A 23,387-nucleotide genomic window follows, 5' to 3' on the forward strand; every position below is an offset into this window, starting at 1 on the left:
AAAACCGTATGGGGTGAAAGACGCTTAAAGTTTGGCCTGATGAGGACAGCAGGGCTTCCCCATAATTCTTCAGTCGCTGTGGTGGGCCCACTTCATCGAGAACAGAGCAATACCTTGGCACCCTGACATCAGGATAGCTAAGCTGCTTTGGTGACCCTTGCAGATCTTGGATGAGGTGGAAAAGCGACGAGGCATCTCTCCTGCCCTGGTACAGCCCCTCATGAGGAGTGTCATGGAGGCCCCTTTCCCAGCACTGGGCAAGACCATCGTCGTCAAGAACTTCTTGCCAGGATCAGGAACTGAGGTAAGCCATCAGATTCCTATTGTCTCCTAGAGGAGAGAATGGCCCAGACAGCCAAGTCCCAGTAAACCAAGCAAGGGGCTGGCTTTCAGTGGTCTGTCTCATCGCCTGATGTCACATTCAGGTGCATGTAAAATCCACCCCAAGTCCTGTCTATCCATTCGAGGATTCATTCCCAGACAGCATCCCCAGCGATGTCATGGCAGTATATGGTGTTTCTTTGCATGACCTTGGCCCCACAGATTAGGGACCTGCATTGAACATCCTTAGCTACTCTTAATAGCCCATTACTCTCATAGATAGCATTTGAACCCATTTATGTTTTTGGTCTCTGTCACCTCTATAACTTCATATTGTAAGATAGATTATTTTCAGGGAAGACAAGTTCAGGTACTCCTTTTTTTTCATCTGTCTAGGACTTTGAGGCATGTTCCCCTCCTTGGCTGGGTTGGGATTGAATGCAGGATTTTGTTTTTCTCCTTCCCATTCCTTTTATATGGCTCTGTGGACATCAGAAGGTACATCCCATCCTGCCTGAGTATCTATTTATTTCCAAAAGCCCTTGAAAAAGCAAAGTCACCTCTGGAGACAGGGGAGGGGAGGATGGGGAGGGGAAGATGGGGAGGGGATATTCTGCCACAACTCATTTTCCCAGAGCAGAGAGAAGCATTCTCCCTGTTGCTGGAGAGTCTTGCACTGTCCTATACCAGATACAGGCGACTTGGCCATAGGGATATTAACATTAACGTGCCCCACTGTGTGGGCAACACCGGGCAGGCATGGTGCTCAGAGTAAAACACTGGTCTCTGCTCACTGTGAAGGAGTCAGCTATTAAAAGAGAAAAACAGGAACGCCTGGGTGGCTCAGTCAGTTACACGTCCGACTTTGGCTCAGGTCATGATCTCACGGTTTGTGAGTTTGAGCCCCGCGTCGGGTTCTGCACTGCCCGCTTGAAGCCTGGAGCCTGCTTCAGAATCTGTATCTCCCTCTCTCTCTCTACCGAACCCCACTCGTGTGCGCTCTTTCTGTCTCTCTCTCTCCCTCTCTCGAAAATAAATAAACATTTAAAAAAAAGAAATAAAAAAAAGAAGAAAAGCACACCCAGGAGTAGTTGACTTGAGATGAATTTGGGAACATTTCAACAAGTACAGAATGAGAAAGTATGCCCACTGAACATACAAGCTGTAAGACACATCATAGGGAAGGGACTGGTATGGGGTTGGGCTCACTGAGAAATGCCTTCTAGAGGAGGTGAGTCTTGAAAGTGTTGCTTGGATCTTTTGGTTCTTCTGCGTGAGCCCGTGACTCCATTCCAGCAGGTAATATTCCCTTGTGAGGCAGACACTTCCCTGTGGGACTCTAAGTGATGGGATAGCAACAGTCATGGCACTTCCAGGGAGGGGCGTGGTCCACATATGTCATCGCCAGCCAGAGCCAGCCGCCATTTTGGGTCAAGGGCCATTGACTGAGCCACCCTATGTCTCCACCTCCATCCGAACTTTCCTCACACTCAACTGCGACAGAGTCACTTCCAAGTGTACCTGCTCCCCCAGTCTCCTAGGATCTTTCTTTTCCCCAGTCGCCTTCCTTGTCTTCCTTGTTTCCTTTCCCTTTTCACCTGCCAGTGGGTGCGCCCTGCTGAGGACCTCAGAGCCCCCGGCCTGGGGTGCGGCCCCTCCTCACGGCTGCTCCTGTTCCCCGGCAGGTGATTGAACTGTGCCGCCCGCTGGACTCCCGGCTCGAACACGTAGACTTTGAGTCTCTCTTCTCCTCTCTCAGCGTCCGCCACCTGCTCTGTGTTTTTGCCTCCCTGCTTCTGGAAAGGAGGGTCATCTTCATCGCAGACAAGCTCAGGTACCAACCGTGGCCTCTCCTACTAAATAAAGTGTCTGAATGACCGTCGGTCTCGGGCTGGCTGGCACGTGTAGGGCAGGTGATTGTCGGGGACTGCCAAGGAAGCACCCTGAGGGAAGAGTGCGGGTCAGTGGGCAGCGAGGAGTGGACATCTGTAAGGCACAGCGGTTCTGAAACGCCGGGTAAGCCCACGCCTCCCTACACACTTACCTGATTTGCAGCCTGCCTTCCACCCGTTCCACTGAGTGCTGGGCGCTCTGCCGTGTGCTGGGGGACCGACGGTTCTAGAACTGAGCAGACCACCCAGTACTGTGTTGTAAAGGCTTACCAGAGCAGTGTGTTCTAGACAGGAGGAGGGCCCTCCTCCTCAGAGGAAGCCAGTTCTGGCTGAGTCCTAAGACTAACAGCAAGTAGAAAGCACATTCCAGGCGAAAGGAGCAAGGCAAGGAGGCCGGAGGCCGAGCATGACACCTTCAGGAACTGCAAAGCCGTTGGCTGCAGCTGAGCCCAGAGAGGAAGGCCCAGGAGGAGGCAGGGAGCCAAGGTTCACAGACGGCTTCAGGGTTGTGCTAGAGCACAGATGTATCCCAAAGGCGCCCCCTCCTCTCAGTGCTAAAATAAATTACACAGAGTCACACACACCTGCTTGCTGCTTGGTAGGATGCCCCCCACGTCCTATGGGTCACACTAAGTGATTTGCAAAGCCCATGTCACAAAGCAAGGAAGAGCCAGGAGATACAGGTAGGGATTCGAGTTAATTCTAAACTAGGAAGAAAAAAAAAAAAGAATTCCTGGCATTTTCCTCCTTTCAAAATACCGAATCAGAGCCTTCTTTGCTTTGGAGCTGAGGGCACAGCGGCACGGGTAGTGAGTGAAACTCCACGAGGGGCTGAGATGTGGGACCCAGTCAGAGATGGGCCAGCCAACCAGTGAAAGCAGATGAGGCCAACCGAGGAGTCCATCTGGAGAGAAGAAATGCCAAAAACACAAAAATTAAAGAACCGTGGTTTGCAGAGGAAATCTGACTCCCAAGTCTGGAAAACAAAGGGGAGGAAGAGGAACAGGGAAAGAGGAATGGCAAGGACAGAAGGTATGAACGTGGAGTTCATCAGGAATGTGGTAGGAAATGGAATCCAGTCCTCTCCTCCCGCGCCAGCCCATCTGGTCATCTTGGTGATGCTCCTCTCTGGATAGCAGCCACTTGGCTATTCCCAGCCCGATCCCACCCTGGCCTTTAGGGAGCTATTCACTTTTACTGTCGTGGTTTTGCACTCCCTGTGCACTGGGGTCCGCTCAGGAAGCGGGCCTGCACTCTGCTGGGCGCGGGCAGCTCTCCAAGCTCGCTGGGCACTGGGGAGTTCAGACGGGAGAGTTCTCAAGGTTGGGGCTCTGGGAGCTGAGGAGGAGTAATAACCCTTCAGTGGCCAGGGTCGGATTTCATGGACATTCTAGTAGCTGTCTGTATTCTCTGGAAGCCCCACTCTGTCCCCCAGAAGTAGAATTCTCAGCCTCGGCCATGGGGGAGGGGAGAGTGGAGAATCTCAGAAAGGCCTAGGCTAGAAGTGATTGCCAGCCAAGTAAACGTGCTGCCCACCAGGATTGGAGATGGAACCAGACAGTCCCCTGAGGAGCTTGCTTCTGGGCTGAATGTGTTAGGCTCAGGAAGGTCCAGCCTGAGAAAATATCCAGGAAGATGGGCATGGCTGGAGAGGAGTGTGCCCTCCCCAGGCTTCCTCTCGGGCAGAGGAGAACACAAAATATCATCTGTTTTTCTTGTCAAAGTACAATGCAAGAGAGAAGGTGAGAACAGAGAGGGTCAAAGACAAATGCATCCCTGAAGGGCAACAGAGTGGATGTGTCAGGCTTAGGGGACCAAGACAGCTGGAAGGGCTCAGGACAGAGATCTCTGGGAGGAGACCACCACCTCGCCCCCCCACCCCCTCCCTGGACACATTTCTGGGTTGATGGGTTAAAGCCCCTCCCACAGAACTGCTCTAAGGAGACAAAGGAAAGCGAAGGAGCCCCATTGCTATAAATGGACCCTGCCCAGTGGCTGCATCTTGTTAGTTCTACCATCCCCTCCCCTCCTGCTCTGGGGCAGCTTTGTGGGGAAGACAGGTCACCAGTGTGGTCAGACTGGAGGCACTTGGAGTGTCCCCACCTTCCATGATGCCTGGTATTCTGCCGGTAGAGACTTAGTCCCTTGGACAAGCAAACACCCATGAGGGGGGAGAGGGGTAAGATGGCAGCTGTGGATGCTGCAGGGACATGGAGAACGTTGGTGCTGTCCTTGGGTCCAGGGTTGGGCCACAGTGCAGCTAACTGCTGTGTGTGTGTATGGAAAGTACCTTAATTACATTTTTAAACCCTTCATGGCCTTCAGACTTGCACGCCCATCTCTCATCACACAGGACGTGGGGCCTAGAGGTGTCCCACCCACCCCCCCACCCCCAGGAGAGAGGAAGCCTGAACATCCTCCACCGTTGGCCTTGGGTCTCCTCATTTATGAAACAAGGGCTTGTCTGCACCCAGGTCCCTCGTCATTCTGACCTGCTTGGGCTCCCGTGTCATGTTGGCCCCAAAGGCAGCCCATACTTTTCCTGTTACAAATGGCTCACAGTGTTCTCTCTCTTACCCAATAACTTATGTTTCTATCCAACACGAGTTCCATGCAGACCTGAAGAGGTGGAAAAATAAATAAATAAAGGCCCACAGAGCTGAGGCTGGAAAAGAAGGAAACACAGCAGGCAGGAGCCAGAGGACAGTAACAACAGGCAACCGTCAGGAGCACTGGAATGTTGCCTCTGGGCCAGGCTCTTGGAAGGGTTTGACCTGTATTCTTTCAGGCTTCTGACAACTCAATCACATAGCTTCTATTATTAGGAAACTAAGAAGCACACACAGGTTAAGACACTTTGCTCAAGCAAGCCAGAGGTTAGTGGAAGAGCTGGGACACAGGCAGCCTGGCTCCAGAGAAAATGAGAAGGAAGGAGGAGGAGCTGGCCTCATTTGGTCGGGGGGGGGGGGGGGAGGTAGGGTGCAGGGTGGCCGTGCCTGTGACCCCACCTACAGAAATCTATAAGGAAAGTCTTTTTTTTTTTTTTTTTTTACATTTATTTATTTTTGAGAGAGAGCACAAGTGGGGGAAGGGCAGAGAGAGAAGAAGACAAAGAATCCGAAGCAGGCTCCAGGCTCCGAGCTGTCAGCACAGAGCCCGATGTGGGTCTCGAACTCACAAACCATGAGATCATGACCTGAGCCTAAGTCAAACACTTAACCGACTGAGCCACCCAGACGCCCCCATAAGGAAAGTCTTTTTAAAAACATGCCATTAAGACCCGTTTGTGCTTGGCAGTTAGGCTAGAATTGTCTACGGAAGAAGCTGAGACTTCTGTGGTTTTCTCCCCAGGCCCTCCCTCTCTTATGGCCTTCATCTGGGGCCTGGAGAGGCAGGTGGGTCCAGATGACCCCCACACTCTCTCCTAGCTCTGAAACTCCCGGTTGCACGGTCAGAGTGCTCTGGGCCTCCTGGGACTGTGCTCCTTTGTGCCTTGCCCTCCCAGTGACCCTGGCCCAGAACCTGCTAAGGGTCCCATTCCTGACCCAGGACTCCCCTCCTCAGGCATCCTGTGCTTTCCAAAGCGTCCCCGGGGATGACCACCTCGTGTGTCCAGCTGTGCCGTGGGGGAGGGATCATCTAATTTCTGCAGGACCTCTCCAGCTCAAGTGATGCCTGACTCTGTGAACACACTGATGAGGGAAGGTCAGCACTGCCAGCCCACATCTCCCTGCCCTCGGTAGGCTCTCTCCTCTCCCAGGTTGATCTGTTCAGTAGAAATCACCTGGGAAGCCTGTCCCAGCTACTTGGCATCTGAGATTCTAATCCTAGACACTTCAGAGCTGGTGTGATGCCGAAATAACTGTGTGCTCATTGAATGCCCCTCTTAACATCACTTGGGTTAGAGACAAATACACACCATGTTGTGGGTCCTCTCCAGGATTCCCAGGCCTCTGACCTAGACTGTGCCCAAAGTTGGGGCCCTCTGCACCTCCTTTTACAGCTTAAACGGTCTACTTCTGGAGGCCTCAGTTTTGGGTTTCTTGGTTGTGACCCCTTCCCTAACAGGCCAGCTAAGCCAGTACAGGGAAGCCTGGCTCACCTGTAAGAAAGTGACATCGCTGGGATGCCTGGCTGACTCAGTCAGTGGCGCATGTGACTCGATCATTAGGGTTGTAAGTTCGACCCCCACATTGGGTGTAGAAATTACTTAAAAATAAAATCGTGGGGCGTTTCAGTGGCTCAGTCTGTTGAGCGTCCCGACTTGATTCGTCTCAGGTCTTAATTCCAGGGTTGTGGGATCATGCCCCACATCGGGTGGGCTCTGTGCTGAGCTCTGTCTCTTTCCCTCTCCCTCTCTTTCTCTCTCTCTCTAAAATAAGAAATAAAATAGGGACACCCCAGTGGCTCAGCATTTAAGCGTCCAACGTCAGCTCAGGTCATGATCTCACGGATCCTGAGTTTGAGCCCTGCATCGGGCTCTGCTGACAGCTCAGAGCCTAGACCCTGCTTCGGTCTGCTTCTGTGTCTCCCTCTCTCCCCGCCCCTCTCATGCCCCTGCTCTGTCTCTGTCGCTAAAAAAGTAAACATGAAAAAAATTTGTTTTAATAAATAATAAATTCTTTTTTAAAAAAGAAAAAAGTGACATAGCTAATGATCAAAGCACAGAAACTCCACCAAAGAACATCACACCTGTGACGCTGCTGCGTGAAAAAGCCAGAAGCCATGTTGTCCTCTCCATCCTGCTCTGCTTCCCAGCTGTCCCTCCAGGACCAATCTGTGTGCACCTAAAGCTGCCTGATTTACGGGCAAAGAGCCATAAGGAACTGAAGGGTTCTCTGGCCAGGCCATGACAAACTAGGGCTTGGGGGACAGTGGCTGGCTGCAAGTTGTGTGACCTGGGAAGGTGCGGGAAGAGAGCCTCCCGCATAAGCTCCCGTGGCGGGAGGTGGGGTGGGGGGGGCTTTCCTCCTCCTTACTGGGCACAGTACTCCCCCCCCCCCACCGCGCATGCTCCCATTTCCAGCCCTGTCCAGCCAGACGTTGAAGCAAGCCTCCCGTTCTCCTGATTCCTCCCAAACCTTGTGACACCGCAGAACAGCGCATGAGAGCAGGACATGCCCCAAGCTCCGGGAATGGCCGCGTGGCATCCCAGGGTGGACGGGGGCCTGCATTAGGCCCGTAGTCATGCCGCCATTCCCTCCCCTGCCACACAGCGTTCTCAGTCTTCATTGCCGGGGAGTCTGCGCACTGCAGGCGGAAATAGCAGGGACTTGTGGCAAATGCTGAATGAGTTATGAAAGAGTTTTAAGTCAGGCCAAAAATCTATCAAACTTAGAATAACATTTTTGCTCCGTTTCATCTTCAGGGTGGACCCTGAGTGTTTCTTAAGGGCCTGTCAAGCCGAAGTTTTGACAGATGGAAAGGAAAGAATGCTGTTGTGATGGCTTGTTCTGTCGTCATAGCAACCCAACTAAATATTTGCTCATACCCCTTTCTTCATTGCCCCGATGGTAAACATTTTGTTTTTTAGTTTATTAATTTCAATTCCCAAAGTTTTGACTATCTCTACAGACCAGGCTGAATAGTGAAGTCAGAGCTGCACATAAACAAATCTGTACAAAAGTTTTAGATGGGACAGATTTTTAACATTTAAGAAATTCACTTTTATCTTTCTGGAGTACATGAAGGCTAGAAGCCAAGGGACTGTTGGCTGATGATAAGTAGGATCAGGTGGTCAAATCTTGACACATACTGGAGTTTGCGCCTTGCCTTCCACACCTGGGTAACTACACAGATAAGTTCGTAGGTGGCTGTGCATTTTCATCCTTTTGTGTGCTCCTGTCGGTTCGTGGTTTCATCGGTTTCTGTAAGCCTAGGTCCTCTGTCCTGCCTAGAATCAGTTGTGCTCAGCAATGCTTACCGTCTGGGACAAGGTTGGGTTTGTGAGCCTGCCCTCTCTAGGCAATGAGCTTGCCTGAGGCCGACCTGAAGTTTTGGTAGCTGCCCCCTTGGTGGCCCTGGCATTCATGGGGCACCTGGGTGGCTCAGCCAGTTGAGCATCGACTTCGGCTCAGGTCATGATCTCACAGTTTGTGGGTTTGGGCCCCATGTCGGGCTCTGTGCTGACAGCTCGGAGCCTGGAGCCTGGAGCCTGCTTCGGATTCTGTGTCTCCTGTTCTCTCTCTCTCTCTCTCTCTCTCAAAAATAAATAAGCTTAAAAAAATTCAAACTACTACTTCAGGGGGCACCTTGGATGGCTGAAGCTCAAGTCATGATCTCGCAGTTCGTGGGTTCAGGCCCCACATCGGGCTCGTTGCTGTCAGCGCAGAGCCCCCTTTGGATCCTCTGTCTCCCTCTCTCTGCCCCTGCCCTACTTGCACTCTCTCCCTCTCAAAAGTAAATAAACACTAAAAAAAAAAAAAGTAGAACAAAACAAAAACAAGATACTATTTCAGAGGTCCTCAGCGTGGCTGACAGAGGTACATACATTTAAATCAGCAAAATTCTATGAAAAATACAGTGCTAGTAACATAATGACATCAGTCTGATTAAATATGAAGCGTCAACTACCTGTGTTGGCATATGAACACCAAGAAGATAACACGCGGAGCCGGATTAAGAGACTAGCATAACCACAAATTGTCTTCTACTCCAAACCCATCTCAGGGTCACATGCTCTCAGGCGTGCTTGCTTTGTGTCATCGCCTTTTTTGGAACTTACTGCCAGGACTCAAAACCTCTCCACTGCTTTTGTCTGTTAGTTCCCTGTTGCTGTTCTGTCCTATCTCCGTTAACGAGCCCTAGAATTGTCTTCCGATGACCAGGCGTAGTTCTTTTCAATTTCCAGCTCTTCCCAGTTCCTGGCTTTCTCTCGTAGATTTGTAGTTTGTAAACATTTTGCTGGAAGGAGTTTAGAAATTATCTATTCCATTTACTTATTTGATAGATGAGGAAGTTCAGGGCTTTTACCTGAGAGCATACGGGGAGTAGCAGACCCAGTTGGCCCAGTTTTCTTGAGGCCCAGCCTATGTTGTTGTTGTTGTTGTTTTTTAATTCAGCTACACGTCACTTCCAGATTTACAAGTACGGCAATGAAATATAGCAGCCAGTGCCTGGTGCCATCCACCTCCCACTAGGTCTCCCCAGGCACCAGAGCAGACCGAAGTTCGCCTTTCACTCCACTTCCTGGGAATGATGCACCAGGAGAGATGCCTTGCTTGGGATACTAACAGATGCTGATGAATCATTCCTGAGATTCCTGGGGAGTCTGTCTAACTCAGGAAACTCATTGTTGACTTTTCTGGCAGCATTTTACAGGAGGCTCTGTGCTCTGTTCTTTCTGGTTCCCAGATGAGTTGAAAGGTTGCTGAACATAGTAAGCCCACATTGTGGCACAGGGGCTTGGTCGCACCCCCGTCCAGGAGAACTTGAGCACGCACAGGCGCATCCCAGTGGCTCTGAGCTAATGCTTCAACCCTCGTGAAGCACTGCCAAGTAGCAAAGCATTCTGGGACCTGGCCCTTCTCCCCTGTGCCCATCTTTAAACCCTGTGGCCCAGCCAGCCTCGCACGTGGGCATCATCTCCCTCCCCTGCTTTAGTACAAATTGATCCCAGCTGCAGGCTGGTGTTCCTTTCCTCCACCCCCACGTAACACAAGCCAGCTGGGAGGGCTCTCTTCCTAGGACTTCCTCCAAAAACCCTGCCTCTCCTCCAACCAGCAGGCCGCTCAGGGAGGGCATGTGACGAGCTTGCTTGAAAAGTCATCCTGTGTGTCCCCCAAACCAAAACCTGTTCTTTCCATATTCCTAAGAGACCACCCCCCACCCCCATGGAGACTCACCTTCACGAGGCTGAGAATAAAATGTCATTACCACTTGCAGCAGAGACCGAGGAAAGCACAAGCGACACTCAGAATAATCCCTTCTTTCCTCCTCTACCACTTATTTTGAGGGAAGAGTTGTCACCGTACTTTAGCAGAATTTGACCTTTCCTTCCAGTATTTCAAGAGGGGGTTGTGTATTTTTGTCCTTTGGGGCTTTTTTTTTTTTTTGTTCTGTTTTGTTTTGTTTTTAGCGTGTTGGTGTGGGCTAGTGAGCAAGAGGAATGAGACACTCCTCAGCCCTGCCCACCTGTTGTCGTGAGCACACCGGGCCCCCTTTGCGCCTGCCCGGAGGTGCTAATGATAACCAGGTGCAGAAACATTGGGCTCCAGCTGCAACAGCACATCAGATGATTTGAAAACAAACAGAAACCACTTGTTCAGAGAAACGGCAGTGGCAGCGCCTAGCTACATGGCCAAGGGGGTACCCGGCTGAGTTGTCATCGTGGGTCCCCTTCAGAATTGAATTCTGGTGACCTTTCGGTCAGTGCATTCCAGCCGCAAGAGTGAATTTGATCTTCCTCAGTAACACGTATCCCCCCACTGTATGTGTGAGGCTAGCGCTGGCACTGCCTATCGTGTTTCCTAACCGGTTCCAACTGCCTTCTTTGTGCAGCCGGTGCACACTCCCCGCAGCTGAACGGGGGCCTGCCTGACCTCTGGGGGCCTCGCCCACTTAGGGTTCCCCTAGGAGCCACAGGGAGCTCTAGTAGCAGAGAGAAGCGAGCCACCGATCGCGCTTTCTCCTTCCAACCATGAGGCCACAAGAAAGCAAAAGGGCAGAAGGCCTTTTCTTTGACTTGGGAAAAAAAAGTTAAACTGATTTATTTTTCTATTGCAGTAACTGAGAAAACCACAAAAGGCTTCTCTCTGTGTGCCTCTTCAGGCCTCCATTCCTCTCTCGGGATCTCTTCACTTCCTCCAGGCCCCGGGCGCCGCCTCGCTCCCCACCCTGAATTCAGAGGTCAGCCTCAGCCTAGGTTTCTTTAGCTATAGAATTCCAAAGGAGGGACGCCTGGCTGGCTCTGTCAGTGGAGCAAGGGACTCTTGACCTCAGGGTTGTGAGTTCAAGCCTCACGTTGGACATAAAGCTTACTTAAAAAAAAAAAAAAAATCAAAAGATGAACTCTATTTCTAAGGTGGCTCCAGGTTTAAACTTCTGTGATTTTACAACTTCCCTGGGGTCAAAAGTGCTTAAACCACAACTCTAAAATGTGAATGAACTCTTCAGCGTGAGCATTGCATTTTTATTTTCCGGTAGCAAGTGGAAAGTGAGAGCCTCAGAGATGGCTGAGGTGGACCCCGCCAGACAGCGCCCTCCGTGGGGACCCGCCACTCTCCCTCCAAGTCCTGTTTAGGAGCTTACAACAGATGTGCTGTAAAAAGAGACAGGTTTCATATATGAGGCTTCATTCAGGGAATTCTTTCCTACGGTCTCCTTTAAGGTCCCTCTAGTCCCTTGGGAGTGAAAGCCAACCTCCCAGTAAAAAATGGAACATACCAGAATTCCAGTTGAACCATCTCTGTCCGCCTGCCTCCAACCTCCAGTTCTTCAGTCCAAGTCATTGGCTTCAGACCCTTTTTATTACAGACCATGATGAGAAATGCATTTCACGTCCAGACCCAATGCCAACACCACATACATACACACAGATAGTTACACCTGAAACGCATTGCAGCACACTCTCTCGTCTCTTCTTTCTGTTGTGTGTTTTTTTTTTTTTTAATGTTTATCATTTTTGAGAGAAAGACAGAGCGTGAGCAGGGGAGGGGCAGAGAGAGGGAGACACAGAATCCGAAGCAGGTTCCAGGCTCCCAGCTGTGAGCACAGAGCCCGATGTGGGGCTCGAACTCACCAGCCGTGACATCACGACCTGAGCCAAAGTCCAACGCCCAACCAACTGAGCCACCCAGGTGCCCCTTTTTTGTTGTTTTTAATGCTGATCACAACCCACTAAAATTATTTCAGGACCCAATGATGGGCTGCAAAGTATAGTCTGAAAAAATCCACTCTACACCTAACTATCCTCCTTTATTTTTTAACGTTCTTCTCGTTTTCTTGGCTGTGTTCTCACAACTATAGTATGTGAGCAGATCACCTTTGTAGACTGGTCACACACAGACACAGAGTAGTCCTAAAACTAAAGAAATTTAGAACAGAGTAAATTCAACACATTCGTGATCAAGAAAAGTAAACACAAATGGTGTGCAACTCACTGAAAGTATAAACATTCCTGGTATCTCAGAGAAAGTGATGCCTTAGGAAAATGCTTCTCTGCTTTGAGAGAAGATTCTTTGGAAGACAGAAGTCACCCCAAGCCACTGGCTGACTGATTGCTGTTATTCTCCTTGGTATAAGTCCTGACTTAATTATCCTAGGTCACTGTTACTCAAGAGGGTATTACATACTTTGTATACCTCACTCTTACAAAGAAGGTATTATAGTGATAAGAAGGAAATCTTGGGGTGGCATCCCTCTCATTTTGGGGGTGATAATTTGGAAGAAGAGACTAGGACCACATATCAGGGCAACATGGGGGTTCCGTGCTACTAAGAAGCATTTCATGACCCCAGTGAGTGTTCAGAGAGTGATGGTTTGCGAAGACAGGGAACAGGAAGGTCAGAGGGCTCATGCTGATAAATGAACAAGATTCAACATTACTCTGGTTCGAGGGGCCCCGAGTGCAGATGGGATGGAAAAGAGGGCTGGTATGTATTTTAAGGATGTTCAGGGAGTGCCACATTCATAGGAAATCCCTTAGAAAGTAAGTGATTTTTTTTTTTTTTTTTTTTTGCTATTTTTTTATTGTGGCAAACCATAGATAACAGAAGGTTTACTTTTCAAGTACACAGATCAGTGGCAGGAAGTATATTCACAGTGTTTGCAGCCATCAACACTGCCCATTTCCAGAGGCAGCAACTGCCTATTCTTCCTCCCCCAGCCCCTGGTAACCTCTGTTCTATTCTGTCCCTGTGAATTTGCCTATTCTGAGTCCCTCATGTAAGTGGAATCATCCGGTATTTGTCTTTTTCTGTCTGGGTATTTCACTTGCTAGCCAATATCTTTTCTCCTTAAGGAAGCCAAAGTTAAGTGATTCCACTAAAATGGGCTTGGGAAGGTTTTATGACCATGACATTACATACCTCATTCTGTTGCACTTTGCAGATACTGTGTTTTTTTTACAAGTTGAAGGTTTGTGGCAACCTGCTTCAAGCAAGTTTATCAGCACCATTTTTCCACCAGCATTTGCTTGCTTTGTGTCTCTGTGTGACAGTTTGGTAATATCTCACAATATTTTTCATTATCATTATATTTGTTATGGTCATCTGCGATTGGTGATTTATGACTCACTGGAAGCTCAGATGATGGTTAGCATTTTTTAGCAACAAACTGTTTTTTAATTGAAATCTATACACTTTATAGACATGATACTATTGCGTATTTGCATACTGTATACTATGAACATAATTTTTATATGCACCGGAAAACAAAAAAAATCATTTGACTCCCTGTCCCAAACATATTTGCTTGATTGTGGGGGTGTGGAACAGAACCCACAGTATCTCCAAGGTATGCATGCCTTTATAGGTGCCTGACATCCCTGGGAACCCAGTAAGGGGGCATTCATCTATCCAGAACTCTGCTTCCTAAACAGAACTCAGCTGAAAACTGGGGCAAACATTAAAACGGTGGCCTAACAAATCAAATGCTGGTTATAGGGCTTGTGGCCTGAGAAGGATGCTGTATACTCCAGGGAGAACCCATGGGCCCTCACTTTTATTCTATTCTTACATTACACATATTTCTAACAAGCTTCTGACGTTTGAGTCCCATGGCATTTTAGAACAGCATACTAGGATGTGAACAGAGACGGTCTGACCCCAGCAGGCTCACCAGCAACAAGAAACTGCCCAGAAGAAGGGAAAGTCAGCTCTTGCCCACCCTGGGAGGCTGCCAGGCATCACCATCTGTGGCACAGTGGGGCTGATATTCCAGATGACAGCCTGGGGTAATCCACCCATTCATCCAGCAGACCAGGCATGAACTCAAGCTCCGCACAGAGCACTGGGGACGGTGATCAGTGGAGCTCAGGGCTTGCCGATAAAGGCTACACCATGATCATTATTCTTTAAGAGAGAATGTTGTGTTTTTTTGTTAAGTTTTGAATTCTGGGTAAGGGGTAACTGACTGCATATGAGTTTCGTGCTTACAAGGAGAGCCTCACAGTTGGCGGTTGCCATGTAAATGCCAGAGGAGCCACCCTGTTTGCCCTGATGGCACCTAGGTATTCGTGCTTGGCTGAGCGAATGTGCGGAAGGGAACGAAGAAGCAGCTAGTGTTAGAATATAAAACTGTCTTCAGTAAGAGAAATCCATGAGCATCCATGAGAAAAGAGGCTTTCGTTGTTTTGGAAGGATATGGGGAAGAGGGGTGAAAGTGAATGATGTGGTCAAGATCTTACCAGAATGTAGCTCATGGGGCGCCTGGGTGGCTCAGTAGGTTCAGCGTCCAACTTCAGCTCAGGTCATGATCTCGGGGCTCATGGATTCGAGCTCCGCGTTGGGCTCTGTGCTGACAGCTCAGAGCCTGGAGCCTGCTTCGGATTCTGTGTCTCCCTCTCTCTCTCTGTCCCTCCCTGCTCATGCTCTCTCAAAAATAAACATTAAAAAAATAATAAAATAAAAAAGAATGTAGCTTGCATGTGAAGGGACACTAGCAAAAGTTAGCTGAGGCATTCAATCTGTCCTTCTGGCTGTGTGTCCAAGCCTCACACAGGCTCCATGTGCCTGATATACTCTGCGCTAGGACTGTTACGTGATGTACCTGCTTACACACGTGACGCCCTTTCTGACCAACACGCCTTCGGGGAGGAGTGCCCACATTTGTCTCCAGCCTCCTCCATGGAGGCCGCCCACCCTCTGAGCCTGAGCAGGCTGGAGCTTTCCCTGAATCTGCACCTTCTCCCCTTCTCTCCCCTCCACTGCAGCACGCTGTCCAAGTGCGGCCATGCAATGGTGGCCGCCATCTACCCGTTCACCTGGCAGCACACCTACATCCCCGTGCTGCCCCCCACCATGATCGACATCGTGTGCTCACCAACCCCCTTCCTCATCGGGCTGCTCACCAGCTCGCTGCCACTGCTCAGGGAGCTGCCGCTGGAAGAGGTGAGCTCTGGGGGCATCCCTGTTCCCTCCCGAGGGTGCCCGAGGTAGAGGGGAGGTGTTGGCTAAGGCACTGTAGGCACGCAGGGAATAGGGGACCCCATGGCTTTGTCTGTTAGATCCACGCCCCCGACCCCAGTCCGCCTCAGTGGACCCTCAGTAGCCGCAAGTTCAGTTCTCTCCTCTAAATGAACCTACTGGCCTGAGAAGGGCAGACATCTACAACTTAACCAGATGTTAAAACGTTTCATCCAGAAGGAGCCATCTACCCTAACGTCCCCTCCCTTGCATTCCCCCAAACTGGGAGGTGGGCGGGGAGCACACAAGAGCTAACTGGAATTTATATTTGGACTAATAACAAAGTTGACAGGTTGTGCGAACAGGTCCTTTTTCATATCAGTTAAAGAGACAACAACCAAAATGTTTTTAATCCTCCAGTGCTGGGTTTTCAGGCTTGCACCCAAGCAGGGAACATCCTACCTGGCATTTCTGTGGGTATTTAGCCCCAGTTCCTTCCTCTAAATAATCACTGTCCTGTGTCCTGAGCTCCCAGCACTCAGAGAGGGAACCAGAGGGGCCTAACTGATACTACTCACTTCCAAACCCCCTGGGGAACGCCTGTCCCTGAAATTCACCCCCGGGCCCCAGACGTAGCTCTTCTAATTGCCCAGGTAGCCTGAAGCCCCATTAAGTATTCACCAGCACACACAGCTCTTCGCATGTAAGTTTCTGAACTGCAAGGAGCTTGTCTGGGTACTGTGTGATCCCTGAAATGGCTCAGTTCAACCCCAGAAGGAGGAATGGGAGGGCTCCCTCAGCTCCTGGGCACAGTCTCTGGGCTGTATTAGAGCCTGTGTTTCCAGCTGTTGGTGAGAACATGGTGACCATGCAGGCCCTTGCTCTTCATCATAGCCAGTGTGGCCCATGCCGAGGCCCAAGTGAGGGCCTCACTCCCCGGATCACGTAAGCAGAGGCCAGCATTTTCCTGACCTGTGCTGTAGGCGCCTCACTTGCCTCACGCAACACCTGGCCCACCTGGCCCGGGTCCCAGTCCCCAGTCCCTGTTTACGGAGACAAGGGGAAGGTGCCTACCCTAAAAGCTTTGACTAATGAAAGCCCAGCACCTGCAGCTTGATTTATTCTCCAGCTGGATCCACTCCTCTGGGTTTCTCTCTTCTTGTCCCGTTCAGAGAAAGGACAAGGCCACCTGGGTAGCTGAGAGGAGAGAGCGAGCTGGGAGTGGGGGGTGGCAGTGTCGAATGGAATGGAAGCAAGGGGGGGCCTGGGGGGCCTGTAGCATCTTTTGCCCACCCCAGTAACCTGCACACTAAAAATCTGTCCCAAAGGCTCTGCCTTAGCCAGCGTGGGAACGGGACAGGGAGTCCAATCTGTGGCATACACATGTCCCAGCTGTGGTTTCAGTGTTGAAAGCATGCGATTCTGGAAAGCCCTTCCCCACCCCCTACCTCCCCTCTTCATCACTTGTGGCTACAGTGGCAACGTCGGGAAACCACAAATGGGCCACTCTATCCCCCACCCTAGCTGCCTGTCGGGATGCCAAGAAGGAAGAAGGCTAAGAGTCTGTCACTGCATCCCAGAAACCCTGGTGACAGTAATCGTCCCTTTTCTTCATCTTGCAGGTCCTTGTGGTTGACCTGGTCAACAATCGGTTCCTTAGACAGGTGAGTAAAAAGGCTGGCTTCAGCGTGCTGCTCTGTTTTCACCTCTCTGTTGTTTGGGACACAATTTTCCAGGTCTGGAAAGGCTCCTTGGTGGGCCTGGGATTGCACAATAGGCCGGCAGGCTTGAGTGATACCTAGCCAGGCTGTACTGAGAACAGGACAGAAGGAGGGGTCAAAGGGGAAGGGTTTGGGAATGGATTGAGTCCCATTTGTTGTGTTAGAAAATTATTTTCTAACAGTTAGAAGCTTTGTATAGGTTATAACTATAGACGGGGCGCCTGGGTGACTCAGTCGGTTAAACATCGGACACTTGATTTTGGCTCAGGCCACGATCTCAAAGTTCGTGAGTTCAAGCCCCACATCAGGCTCTGCGCTGACAACAGAGAGGCTGCTTGGGATTCTTTCTCACCCCTTCTGTCTCTGCCCCTCCCCTGCTCATGCTATCTCTGTCTCTCTCAAAATAAATAAAATAAACTTAAAAAAAAAAAAAAAGAATATCTTAAAAAACAAAAGGAAAGGGCGCCTGGGTGGCGCAGTCGGTTAAGCGTCCGACTTCAGCCAGGTCACGATCTCGCGGTCCGTGAGTTCGAGCCCCGCGTCAGGCTCTGGGCTGATGGCTCGGAGCCTGGAGCCTGTTTCCGATTCTGTGTCTCCCTCTCTCTCTGCCCCTCCCCCGTTCATGCTCTGTCTCTCTCTGTCCCAAAAATAAATAAAAAACGTTGAAAAAAAAAATTAAAAAAAAAAAACAAAAGGAAAGAGAAAGAAAAAAACACAGTTGACCCTTAAACAACACAAGGGTTAGAAGTGTCCCTGCATAGTTGACAATCTGTGTATAATAACTTTTGACTTAACCAAAGACTTCATTACCGATAGCCTACTGATGGCCAAAAGCCTTACTGATAGGATAAACAGTTGATTAATACGTATTTTCTTTATTATATGTCTTATACATCAGATACTTGGAATAAAGTAAGCTAGAGAAAAAAAGAGAAAGTATTACCAAGAAAATCATAAGGAAGAGAAAATACATTTACAGGACTGTACTGGATTTATTGAAAAAGAAGTTGCCTGTAAGTGGACCTACAGAGTTCAAACCTGTGTTGTTCAAAGGTCAACTGTGTGTGTGTATACGTGTGTGTGTGTGTGTGTGTGTGTGTGTGTGTGTGTGTGTGTGCGCATGCGCACACCTCTAAAAAAGATGGAAAGGAAAACTCACCAAAACATGGATACTAACTGTTCGGGGTAGGAGACTGAAAAGGAGGCAGAGTGTGAGAGATCTTAAATTGTTTTAATACTTTCATTTGTTTTCTATAATGATCATAAACTACTCTCATTATCAGAGAAAATAATACACATATATGTTCTTGTTACCACTCGCCTAAGAGAGCTAACTCCTATCAGATCTTGCAAAGAATCATGGTAGTAAGGTTTTCCAGGCATTCTGTTGGATTGCTTTTAAACTTGGACGTGGCCATACTGCTGAAAAGTTCTGTCATGTTAATGTGGTTTGTTCGGTTTTTTTAATCATTACTTTTGTCTGCTTGCCCTTCCCAAGGCCCTCCTGCTCTGAGGTCAGATCATAAAGCCAACTTCGGATCACACTGGTCATCTGTCCTGACCACAGCTCCCTTATTAGCACTGGCTATCCTGAAGGGTGGGGGCAGCGGGGAACATTTGTTGAGTATCTACTAGGTGCCAAGGACTTTGTATTGTACTTAATTTCCCCCCAGCTTTATTGAGATATTACTGACATATACCAGTTTACAATGATGATTTGATACACGTACATACTATGAAATGATTATCACAATAAGATTAGTTAACACTTCTATCCTCTCACATGATTATCCTTTGTGTGTGTGTGATGACATTTAAGACCTAGTAACAACTCTGAAGTATACAGTGGAGTGCTGTTGTTAACTGTAGTTACCATGCCATGCATTGGATTTCCCCGGAACTTATCTTACAACCTGAAGATTATACCCATTTCCCCCACACCCTGGCTCCTGGCAACCACCATGTTTACTCGAAATCTGTGAGTTCGGCTTTTTTATTTTTTTTTTTAATTTTTTTTTTCAACGTTTATTTATTTTTGGGACAGAGAGAGACAGAGCATGAACAGGGGAGGGGCAGAGAGAGAGGGAGACACAGAATCGGAAACAGGCTCCAGGCTCTGAGCCATCAGCCCAGAGCCTGACGCGGGGCTCGAACTCACGGACCGCGAGATCGTGACCTGGCTGAAGTCGGACGCTTAACCGACTGCGCCACCCAGGCGCCCCAAGTTCGGCTTTTTTAGATTTCACATAGAAGGGAGAACATACAGGATTTGTCTTTGTCTGACTCCTTTCATTAAGCATAATGCCCTCAAGGTCAATCCATGTTGTCACAAAGGCAAGATTTCCTGCTTTTTTATAACTAATATTCCATTATATGTGTATGTGTGTGTGTATACATTCCATTGTGTGTATGTATGTTGTACGTGTGTGTATGTGTGTGTGTATATTCTTTGTTATCTATTATTTTATTTTTTTTGATTTTTTTTTTTAATGTTTATTTTTTGAGAGAGACAGAGACAGAATGCGAGTGGGTTAGGAGCAGAGAGAGAGGGAGGCACAGAATCCGAAGCAGGCTCCAGGCTCTGAGCTACCAGCACAGAGCCCGACGCGGGGCTCAAACTCACGGACAGTGATATCATGACCCGAGCCGAGGTCAGACACTTAACCGACTGAGCCGCCCACGCGCCCCTATCTATTATTTTCTTTATTCACTCATCCATGAATGAACACTTAGGTTGTTCCCATGTCTTGGCCTTTGTGAATAATGCTGCAGTGAGCATGGAGGTGCAGATACCTCTTCAAGATAGTGATTTCGTTTCCTTTAGATATATACCCAGAAGTGGGATTACTGAATCAGAGGGTAGTTCTATCGTTAACTTTTGAGGAACCTCCGTTCTGTTTCCCATAGCCGCTGCACCAATTGACGCTCCCACCAATGGTGCACAAGTATACGACTGTCGTTCATCATTTCTTTCACTGTGCAGAAGCTCTTTAGTGCAATGTAGCCCTTTTTTATTTTTGCTTTTGTCACTGTGCTTTTAGGTGTCATAACCGAAAAAATCATTGCCAAGACCAATGTCAAGGAGCTTTTTCCATTTATTTCCAATAGTTTTACAGTTTCAGGTCTTATCTTTAAATCTTTAATCCATTTCATGTTGATTTTTGTGAGTGGTATAAGATAGGGGTCCAGTTTTTTGCCTTTGCATGTGAATTTCCCGGCACCATTTGTTGAAGAGACCATCATTCTTTGAATTGAATTCTTTTGTTTTTTTAAGTTTTTTTTTAAATTGATTTTTGAGAGAAAGCGTGAGTGGAGGAGGGGCAGAGAGAGGGGCAGAGAGAGAGGCAAAGAGAGGGAATCCCAAGCAGGGTCCACACTGTCAGTGCCACAGCCCAATGTGGGTCTCAAACCCACAAACCATGAGATCATGACCTGAGCCAGTCAGATACTTAACTGACTGAGCCACCCAGATGCCCCTCCTCATTGAATTCTTAGCTCCCTTGCCAAACATTAGTTGAGCATAAATGCGTGGGTTTATTTCTAGGCTCTCGTATCTGATCCATTGGTTTATGTGTCTCTTTTCATGCCAGTACCATACTGTTTTGATAACTATAGCTTTGTAATAAAATTTGAAATCAGGAATTGTGATGCCTCCAGCTTTATTCTTCTTTCTCAGGATTGCTTTGGCTATTCATTGTCTTTTGTGGTCCCATGTGAAATTTAGGATGGCTGTTTTTATTTCTATAAAAAATGCCATTGCAATTTTGATAGGGATTGCACTGAGTCTATAGATGGCTTTGGGTAATATGGACATTTTAACAACATTGATTTTTCTTTTTTTTTTTAATTTTTTTAATTTTTTTTTAACGTTTATTTCTTTTTGAGACAGAGAGAGACAGAGCATGAACGAGGGAGGGGCAGAGAGAGAGGGAGACACAGAATCTGAAACAGGCTCCAGGCTCTGAGCCGTCAGCACAGAGCCCGACACGGGGCTCGAACTCACGGACCGTGAGATCGTGACCTGAGCTGAAGTCGGACACTTAACCGACTGAGCCACCCAGGCGCCCCAACATTGATTTTTCTAATCCATAAACACAGAATATCTTTTCATTTATTTACATCTTTGTCAAATTCTTTCATCGATGTCTTCTATATGCATTTAATCTTCACAATGGGGTAGATATGGATTGCTAGCCCATTTTACAAGTGGGGAAACCGAGGCTCATATCGCTTGTAAAAAGTGGAATAGAGATTCAAACCTCAGATCTCTGTCTCTAAATCATATTCCTTCCGCTAAACCAAAAACTGTGCCAGGATGGCCCTGCGGTGTATCCAGCATGACCTGCTGGCCAGGATGTAGCTATCCACCCCAGAAGCCCTGGGGCAATGGCCCACCTGCTTTTTCTGCTTTACAGATGGATGACGAGGACTCCATTCTCCCCAGGAAGCTGCAGGTAGCCCTGGAGCACATTCTGGAGCAGAGGAATGACCTGGCTAGTGACCAGGACGACGGGCCCCCGGACTGCAAGCGTGGTAAGTGCCCAGCCACCTCCCAAACTGCACCTTGCTCTTCAGTCATTACAGTCCGGGAGCAAATGGGCAAGTGACTGTCCCTTCCACGTGGCCGGCCGGAGAGGCATGCCCGGAGAGAAAGTGGGTGTGCAACCCCTTTATCTGGATCTCATTCAAACACTGAATCGTGAGACGATTTTTTCCCGCCTCCTCCGTTTGGGCCCTAAAATCCCTGATGACAAGGGGACACGAAATGACTTCATCACCTTGGGTAACCTGTGTCTCGGGGGCTCTGTGTCAACCCTGCCCTCACCGGCCCCTCTGCACTGTGCTCAGGCCCGGAGTCCAGCCCCTTGAACGAGGTGGTGTCAGAAGCCTTTGTCCGCTTCTTCGTGGAGATCGTGGGTCACTACTCCTTGTTCCTGACGGCGGGCGAGCGTGAGGAGAGGACCCTGCAGCGAGAGGCCTTCCGCAAAGCCGTCTCCTCCAAGAGCCTCCGCCGTTTCCTGGAGGTTTTCATGGAGACCCAGACCTTTCGGGGCTTCATCCAAGAGCGGGAACTGCGCCGGCAGGATGCCAGAGGTGAGGAGGCACCTTCCACGTGGGGGCCCAGGCAGCTAGGGACGCCCTGGCCCCGGGGGCAGATGAGTAAAAAGGAAGGTCATGGAGCCAGGGCCCTGGTGGGACCAGTGCGGCTGCCTGCTCTGGAGAACGCCCCTTCTTGCCACCTCGGAGCTGAGCCAGCTGCCCCAGTGTCCTGCCTGTCTTCTCGAGCCATCTCTGTCCCCTCTCACAGCCTCTCCCAGAACCACAGTCCAGGTTCTGGTGGCAAGTTCTCCTTCTGTTCTATCTTTCCAAGTTGACGAAACCCTTGAGAACACTCTCCCCTGTCTCTCTCTGGCCCCTCGTCTCCTTTTCCTCAGGCCTCTCCTCCTCCCTTCTGCCCTTCTTTCCTCCATCTCCACTGGGCCTGGCAGGAGCCAGCTGGGACGGGACAGGGGAGGAGAGGAAGGCCGAGGCCTCCACTTTGTGTGAGGGCCTCCTGACGCTTAGCCAGACTGACCACACAGGAGGGAGGACAGCAGTGGCTCTCCCAGCATGGGGGTCATCTCGCCACAGAGGCCACCCATTCCCCTCCTGCATTCTCTCTCCTTCCTCTTCCTGTCCCCTTTGGCTGGGTTCCATCGTATTTCCAGGGCTGGAGGAGGCAAAGTATGTGAAGGAGGATCAGATCACTCCCCTCTCTTTCTTACATCATCTTAAGCCCTTTCGGGAATCGAAAAGCTAGAAATGTGGGTAAAGACGGTCACCGATGGGATTAGACCGGGGTCGGTGGAGAGACACTTACCACCCAGGTGCAGTGAGTAGGGAGGGCAGGGGGGTCCTGGGAGAGCCTCCGCCTGGGCCTTGCTGTCCTCTGGTGCTGTGATGGCAGAGACTAGGCTAAGGAACCAAAGCCCCGCATTCCTGGAGCTCTTTGCAAAGTAATGATGGAGGCTGGCCACACTTCAGGTATTCTGATGAGTAGTAACTGAAGAGACAAAAGGAAATTGATTAAAGTATGAGTCACACTCCCCATGATAGGATTCCTTTAAAGAGAAGCTCTGCTTTACCAGCATATCTGTCTACAGATCACTATTTGATAGAAAGGTCGAGAGACACAAAAGCTTAAAAGTAGCATGGAAGGCAGCCTCTATCCAGTGAAGACGATGAGAAAAGAAGACAGAATGGCTGAGGCTCCCGCCCTGGCCTCACACCTACGAGGTGCTGTGTCTGGCCCTGCTGAGCTGATAGATGGCTGATGGATTCCCAGGAAGCCAACCACTTGGCCAGCGTTCCTCGTATGGGAGGCTGCAGGAGTCCTGAAAGCCAGGGCC

The 23,387-nt window shown here is 49.4% G+C and overlaps 1 protein-coding gene across 5 annotated transcripts in view; it reads left to right on the top strand.

Annotated features, from left to right (window-relative positions):
• DENND2A (DENN domain containing 2A) overlaps positions 1–23,387 on the top strand; it is a 102,736-nt gene that overhangs the window by 77,511 nt on the left and 1,838 nt on the right. For all 5 annotated transcript variants that reach the window (XM_086688650.1, XM_086688657.1, XM_086688661.1 and 2 more), the window contains 6 exons: positions 164–304; positions 2,007–2,155; positions 15,085–15,262; positions 16,900–16,941; positions 21,414–21,531; positions 21,847–22,092. In XM_086688650.1, coding sequence (XP_086544776.1) covers positions 164–304; positions 2,007–2,155; positions 15,085–15,262; positions 16,900–16,941; positions 21,414–21,531; positions 21,847–22,092 — 874 coding nt within the window. The remainder of the gene's footprint in view (positions 1–163; positions 305–2,006; positions 2,156–15,084; positions 15,263–16,899; positions 16,942–21,413; positions 21,532–21,846; positions 22,093–23,387) is intronic.

The sequence above is a fragment of the Puma concolor genome, chromosome A2 (genome assembly GCF_028749965.1).
Source record: "Puma concolor isolate L17-30 chromosome A2, mPumCon1.1.hap2, whole genome shotgun sequence".
In the NCBI taxonomy this organism is placed as follows: Eukaryota; Metazoa; Chordata; class Mammalia; order Carnivora; family Felidae; genus Puma; species Puma concolor.